The sequence below is a fragment of the Mauremys mutica genome, chromosome 9 (genome assembly GCF_020497125.1).
Source record: "Mauremys mutica isolate MM-2020 ecotype Southern chromosome 9, ASM2049712v1, whole genome shotgun sequence".
Classification (NCBI taxonomy): Eukaryota; Metazoa; Chordata; order Testudines; family Geoemydidae; genus Mauremys; species Mauremys mutica.
The window spans coordinates 103909277-103916732 of record NC_059080.1 but is presented as its reverse complement, the minus strand read 5'-3'; the positions used below and the strand labels follow the sequence as shown (position 1 = coordinate 103916732).

The following is a 7456-nucleotide window of genomic DNA, read 5'->3' as shown; positions in this document are numbered from 1 at the left end:
TGATTCCTGTCCACACATGGGGCCTGCTCCTGCTCCCAGTGAAACCAGATCAGTGGGAGCCCTTCCATCCAGGTCAACGTGAACTGGGTCGTGCCTCTGGTGCTGCTAGCCTTGCAGAGTGGATTTGCTTCCACAGCAGCAGCATTGCCCGGGAGGTGATTAAAAGGTTTCCCTATTGCCGCAGATGCACAAGCTGTTCTTCAGAGGGGAGAGGCACTGATGGAGCTGGTGGCCTGAAACGCACTGAAGCAAACACAGATTATGTAAAAGTAAACATGACTTTATCATTCCCTGCAGTTGGTGTTTGGATGGCGGGTAAATCAGGCTATTAACGAGCTCTCTTCAACGAGCATTCCTTAGTACGGACCTAATAAGAAACAGATCCTCCTTACTGCTTTAACAGGGCAAAGCCCATCTTTTTTCTCTCCTCTCTCAGCTATTGAGAAGCGGTGGGGGTGGGGCGGAGATGGATATATTTATGGGGAGTCCTTTGTTTATTTTGTGATTTGCCACGGACAGGACAGGTGCCCCCAGCAGAGGATGAGTGTCTAGGGTTATGTTTAAGAAATTTGGAATGACTCAATACAAAATTATTCTCCCTGATTTTTCACTTACGCCCCATGAATCTCTTCCTGCAGTGGAGTCCTCCCTGGGAGAGAGAGATTTGAAGTGGAGCCTCCCATGTCAGATTTCAAAGAGGCATTCTCGAAAATATTCGGATGCTCTTGTAATTCAGAGTCCCCCCTTCACCCTCTCCCGAAAGCAGCCGTCAGGAGTAAAGGGCCCACAAACCCCTCCCCGGAGTCCCTAGTTTTTAACCAGTTTCACCCCAGATTTCTCTCTCTGGAAGTATGGTCCAAGCCCTGCAGTCCTCACTCAGGCAGCATTCCGAGGAAATTAAATGCAGGAGTTTAGCCTGACTAAGGGCTGCAGGATTGGGCCTTAAGGGATATGTAGCTCCAAATCATCTTATCCAATTATGTTCAAATACCTCTAAAAATCATTTAAATTAGTTGCATATTGGACAATCCATCTAGGGTGACCAGATAGCAAATGTGGACAGGGGGCGGGGGGAAATAAGCACCCATATAAGACAAAGCCCTGAATCTCGGGACTGTCCCTATGAAATCGGGATATCAGAACACACCCTCCCTTAGTGACTGAAACTCGTTCAACTACCACATCTCACATCTGGGGCCACGCTCCCTCTCGCCATCATGAAAAATCATCTCTTCCTGCACAAACAAGGCTCACCAGATCTCCTTCGTAGGGCTGGCTCATTTCACGTCTTTTTTAAAAACCTCTTACTAGCATGGCTAAGGATTCTGCACTGTGTTTTAACCAGGTATGAATAGTCTCATAGTCTGGCTCCTGGCACATGGATTTCAGACTGCACCCAGCAGCTTATGGGCACAGACACTGCCAGCCTGCTCCTTTAATCACTGGCTTTTCTGCATTTGTCTCAGTTAAGGCACAGTCACTGTGGAAAATATTTATACATGGGAAATGTCTTACTAATTAACCTTTTAATTGATACCTTCACTCTGGGACAAATGACACCAGGAAGATCTTTCCTACCTTGGGAGCTGCTGCTTACAAACAGATTTACAGCTAAAAATAACCCAGCAGTCCTGGAGGGATCTGGCTAATTGACTTCGCTGCTTATCCCCTGGTAGGTTACGAAATCTGCAAGGGTTTGAGGGATCAGGGGAGGGATTGCAGCAGCCTGCTGCTTTGGCAGGAGTCACCACAGTTTGCAACTGGAGCCTAAACAAGGGACAGCTGTGTGGAATTCACAACAAACAAAAAAGACATTCTGCAAGCTCAGGGGCCGTTACCCAGGCCACCTGGACATTTGCCCAGGTTAGCATTGCTGACCAGTTAGAGCTTCACTTTGGTTCCTCTGATCTGTTAGACCCCTGTGGGTTGGAGCATCCTGCTAATCTGTCCCTCCCATCCCCATCCTGGTGAGTTTAGGAGGGGGCACAGAGCAAACATGGATAAAGTGCCTCCCACATACAACAGATTGATGCCAACCGGAGTGACCAGTCTTCAACCAAGCTAGAAACATCTCTTAAACCTTCTGCATTAAAGCTATCAGGAGAAGCCATCTTTGCAGATACCAGACCTTATACACATTCCCATTATTAGTGTGTTATAAAACACTGGGCATGGGCAGGTAAATTGCACATCAGAGTGCACTCGGAGAGTGCAGCTCTCACCTAGCCACAAAGGTGCATTGCCTTAGCTGACACCGGCTACCTGCCTTTCTGCACTCCAGCGTACTAACGCTATACTGAAAACTGACGGGATTTTGGAGTTTATTCTTCCCCCTCCTCTTTACAAGAAAAGACACAAAAGATGCTAAATTGCCAGACTCCGTCCAGTTCTCTTAAATTATTGTCATCTTTATTACCTCCACTTGTGTGCAAACGGAAACGGTGGTGTCCTTAAAAATAACAAAATGTATTTGATATACATTTTTTTCCATATGTACAAGTGAACATCCACACTTACATTTTTCTTTTGCATAGCAAAAGATATAGAACATTGAGATAGGAGAACACGGGATCAGGTACAAAAAAAAAAGGCTAAAAAAATTTCACAACAGTGCAAAAATATCTTACACGACAGCATGGAATGGAACAAATGTTTTTTTCAAATATATAAAAAGGAAGAAAACTCCCTCTCAGATATTAAATTTTTCATTGTAAACAAAATGCAACATCTCTCCCTCAAGACAGCTGTTTGGAGAATTTGGCAGATCTTCAAGGGTCTCTGGTCAACAACCCAAAGCTCATGCACCAAGCCAGCCAAACTCTTCCTGTCCTCCTTGAAAACGAACAAATATTTTTTAACAAGAGGTGGAAACTGCCAATGAAATTGAGAGGCTGCTCCTGTGACATGACCCCTGGGGACCTGGAACAGGGGGCCGAGCGAGCGGGCACCTGCCCAGTGACAGACCCAGGGGATCTCACCTTGTGAGCACACAGGATTGGGTAAAGCATTGCACGTATCTCCCTTGACTTTCCGTCCTGTGCAAAGGCTGTCCTTTGCCTCTGTTTTCCTGCCTCCCCGGGGCTGCGGACCCGGCCGCCCAGAGGCCCCCGCAGGTTCCGTGCAGCCCCACCGGCTCCCCCAGGCAGGCAGTACCGGTGCACGGGGAAGGGCGGGGAGCTGGCGGCTTCTCGGAGAGCACAAAGCTCAGCCGGAGCCCCGCCGGGCACTGCTGAGCGCTGCCCCGCGCAGCGCGGAGAGGGGCGCAGCGCGGGGAGGGGCGCGGCGCAGCGCAGCGCAGGCGGCGTCCTCCGGCCGCGGGCTCAGCCGGTCTCAGGCTCCTGGCCGCCCCCCTCCTCCTGGCCGTTGCAGGGCGCGGCGCCCCCCTCCTGGCCGCTGCTCTCGATGGAGGACTCGCTGCCGGTGCTCTCCCCGGACAGCAGCCGGGTGACGCGCAGGTCGGCCCGCAGCGCCTGCAGGTCGTTGCCGATGCTGAGCTCGCCCAGGTCGCTGATGAGCTGGGTCAGCTCCGGCCCGTCCAGGCGGCCGGGGCCCGCCCGCAGCAGCAGCGGGGCGCCGCCGGGCGCCTCCAGGATGTCCTCGCACTCGAAGTGCCGGGCGCGCTCCTCCTGCGCCTCGCCCAGCAGGTCCTCGGTGATGGAGCCCAGCTTGGGCGCGCTGCGGCTGCGCTCCACCGGCGGCTTGTAGCAGCTCTGCCCGTGCAGCAGCTTGCGCAGCGGCACCAGCGGGATGCTCTGCTCCCCGACCAGCTGCTGCTGCTGGTGCCGCGCGTCGTCGCGCTTCTTCAGGCGGCGGAACTCGGCCAGCGCCGCGGCCGAGGTCTGGTAGAGCAGCAGCGCCATGGCCCGCGCCTTCTCGGGCCGGGAGACCAGCACGGCGTGGCAGCGCAGCATCACCGCCTTGTGCTTCAGCTCGTGCCGGTAGATCCAGGCGAAGACGCGGGGCAGGCGCGGGTCGGCCACGCAGTAGGTGACGCGGTGCAGCAGGTAGAGGTGGCCCGGCCGGCGCGGGGCCCGCTCCTCGGCGTGCGCCATGCGGATGCCCTGCGCGCCGATGGTCAGCTTCATCTTGGCGCCCTGCCGGCCCGCCTCGCTCTTGGCCCAGATCTTGCCCACGGCCAGGTCGGTGCAGCCCTCGCCCTTGGCCTGCAGCGTGGCCGCGTTGCCCAGGTACAGCACCGTGTAGGTGGGGTCCTCGCTGGTGACGCGGAACTTGCGCCGCTTGGAGCGGAACATGCTGCCCACGCGGTGCAGCGCGCCCTCGGGGCAGGCGCGGGCGAGCGAGCCGAGCGCGGAGCACTGCAGCCTCACCGCATAGCCCTTGGCCTTGCTGGGCTGCCGCGGCTCCTCCGCCAGCAGCTCGAACCTGTTCCGCCGCCACGGCAGCATCTCCCCGCCAGCCCGCCCGCGGGCCCGGCGCAGCGCACGGCCCGGGCCAGGCGCGCAGGGGCGGGCGGCCAGGGCGCTCCGCCGGGCAGAGCCGCGCTCAGTCACCGGCCGGCCGGCCGGGCGCGCATCCCCCGGGAAAGGCGCCGCCGCTCCGCGCCCCTGCTCCCGCCTGGCATCCTGGCCGGGCGGGCCGGGCCGCTGCGCCGCAGATATAGGCGGGCGCCAGGCAGGGGCGGCGCTGGAGAGGGGCGGAGAGGAGCAGGGGGAGGAGAGCGGCGCCGCGTCTGCAGCCGCCCGCCCTCCCCGCGGCTCCGGGCCCGGCCGGCGGCAGGGGCAGGCCGGGCTGAGCGGCGCTCCCCGGGGCGGCGGGCGCTTGGCGCGGGGCAGGTTCCGCCGGAGCCACGTCCCGGTTAACCGAGCCGCGCCGGTGGGGTGTGTCCGCGCGGGGGGAGCCCCGAGCCCACGCGCCGGGCAGGGCAGCCCCGCTCCCTTCACACCCCCGGGGAGCCGGCCCGGCCGGCGGGGGCTTCGCGCTCCGGCTTGGCCTGGGGGTGTTACCTGCTGCCCTGGGCCAGGGCCAAGAGACGGGCCGAGTTACAGGTGACATTCGCCTGGGGCTGAGCGCTGGCAATCCTGGGGGGACCAAGGCGGTGTGCGAATGTGATTGACACGTGAGGTCCGGCCAGCTCGGGGCCAGACCTCCTTGGTGTATGTACCAAGGTCTTTTTCCCACTGGGTTGCTCGTGCCGGACCCAGTTCTGACAGTGGATCCCTCAGTCGCAGCTTGATTCAACACTGAGCCCATCCCACAGCCCTTGCCTGCAGCTGTGTGTGTGTGGGGGGGGGGTGCTCCTGCCCCACAGCTGGGGCCACCAGTGCTGAGCCAGCAGCCTGCTTCAAGCACATGCCATGCAGCTGTGCAGCCAGCCATCTACCGACTGAGTTCAGGGAGGTGGGCAAGGCCTCTCCCTGCCCAGGCTAAGGGGTGGAACAACTCTGGGCCCAAATGATTTGGGGGGACGACTAATAAGAAAACAGGGACAGGCCTGAGGTCATAGGGGGATAAGTAGGGAACCAGTGAGGGACACTTAGCAGAGAACCCTGGACTGCGCCTACTGCTCCTCGAAGGTGTCTAGGGAGCCAGCGGACGCAGCCCAGAGGAACTCTGCCCGGAGACGTGAACCAAGGGAGGATCAGAAATAGGCCCCACAGTCTCAGAGCACCTCCCCCTCCAGCTTCCTCCTCCTGTTTTTATAGATGGCCACTTTGGGCAGTGCCAGGAGGGGGCTGATGAGGAGGTCTCATGACGTTGTGGGGCTACGGACGGGGTGTGTGTGGATCAGGAGTGTGGGGAAAGCACAGCTCCATGGGGCTACGAACGAGGTGCTGGAGGAACCAGAAAAGGGGCTGCAACCTGGTGCATTCGAGGTAGATGTGTGCCAGGGTCTCCCTCACACGACAAATAGGGAGGGAGGTGAGCTGTGCTGAGTACATGCCCGTGCGCACGGCTCCATGGGGGAGCCACCAGCTGATAGCAGTGTGAGCCTGCCCCTCAGTAGCATTGATCTGTGGGGTCAGAAGGACTCCACTGAGCATGTTCAGGACGTCCGTCTGATGCGCCCTGTGTGGGAAGGGGATCTGCCCGGTTGTAGCAGAGAACGGCTGCCTGGGGGCGCAGCCCCGTTCCTTGCAATGGAGCTCAGCCGGACAGGCTGTATTTACTCCACAGCTGCCCAAGCTCAGTTCATAGACGTTGGAAAAAAAGGTGATGTGATAGCGAACTGAGCAAAACCATTGGCTCCCCCCTCCCAGTGCTCACCGCAGCAATGCTAGTAATAAATAAGGGATGGATGGAGAATGTTCCCGCACCGAGAGAGATCAGGCCCTTCTTCGGATACTCCCAGAGGGAGAGGGTTTCTCCCCACCTAACGTGGCTGCTTTGGAAGAGTGAGCGTTAGCTTTATGCCTGCCCCCAAGGAACTCCAGTTCAAAACGTTTTCCTGGAAGAAGGTGCTGCCCTCCGAGTCTTATACCCCAGGTTCCCCCCCCCCCTTGCAGTCTACTCAGTTCACATTCTGGGTGGCAGGAATGGTCCTTAAATGGGTCGTAAAAAAGGCTACAGAACTGAGCAGCTCCCAGCACCAGGCTGGGAATTCAGGGCTGTGTTCATGCTATCTGGATGTGGGCACAGGGATGCACCTGTGCTGCTGGCTGCTCCACAGGATGTCTGCACTCCGCAGCAGGAAGGATGCCATGCACTGCTGAAACCGACTGAGGAAAAGGACTTCCCCACTCTTCCTGCTCCTCCTTGCCACCTTCCACCAGCGGCTGGCTCTGCCCACAGGAATGGAAAGATCTGTTTGAGAGAGCAGGCGACCTTAACACTGAGTCACTAACTACCTTCTGACCACAGGCAAACAGCAATGCAGCTGGGACTGAGTAAGCCATGTTTGAACAGTGTTTCAGAGTCCATGGAAGGGAAGCTACCAGGCCAAGGACAAACAGGCATCACTTGTAACTAGGGCTGCCAAGCGATTAAAAAAATTAATCGTGATTAATTGCACTGTTAAAAAATAATAGAATACCATGAACATTAATATTTTTGGATGTTTTCCACATTTTCAAATATATTGATTTCAATTACAACACAGAATACAGAGTGTACAATGCTCACTTTATATTTTATTACATATGTTTGCATTGTAAAAAAGAAACAGTATTTCAATTCAAGTACTGTAGTGCAATCTCTTTATCATGAAAGTTGAACTTATTATGAATGTAGAATTATGTACAACAAATAACTTCATTCAAAAATAAAACAATGTAAAACTTTAGAGCCTACAAGTCCACGCAGTCCTACTTCATAGAGGTATCTAGTCCAACCCCCTGCTCAAAGCAGGACCAATCCCCAACTAAATCATCCCAGCCAGGGCTTTGTCAAGCCTGACCTTAAAAACCTCTAAGGAAGGAGATTCCACCACCTCCCTAGGGAACCCATCCCAGTGCTTCACCACCCTCCTAGGGAAAAAGTTTTTCCTAATGTCCAACCT

At 56.3% G+C, this 7456-nt stretch overlaps 1 protein-coding gene across 1 annotated transcript; it reads right to left on the bottom strand.

Annotated features, from left to right (window-relative positions):
* Positions 1-2382: 2382 nt before the first annotated feature.
* Positions 2383-4575, bottom strand: FAM43A (family with sequence similarity 43 member A). Its single transcript, XM_045029036.1, has one exon. The coding sequence runs from the start codon at positions 4404-4406 to the stop codon at positions 3321-3323; it is 1086 nt and encodes a 361-aa protein (XP_044884971.1). The 5' UTR covers positions 4407-4575; the 3' UTR covers positions 2383-3320.
* Between the last annotated feature and the right edge of the window lie 2881 nt (positions 4576-7456).

Bases quoted from the DNA above. Each gene is read 5' to 3' on its own strand.
- FAM43A (XM_045029036.1), bottom strand. From the start codon at position 4,406: ATGCTGCCGTGGCGGCGGAACAGGTTCGAGCTGCTGGCGGAGGAGCCG.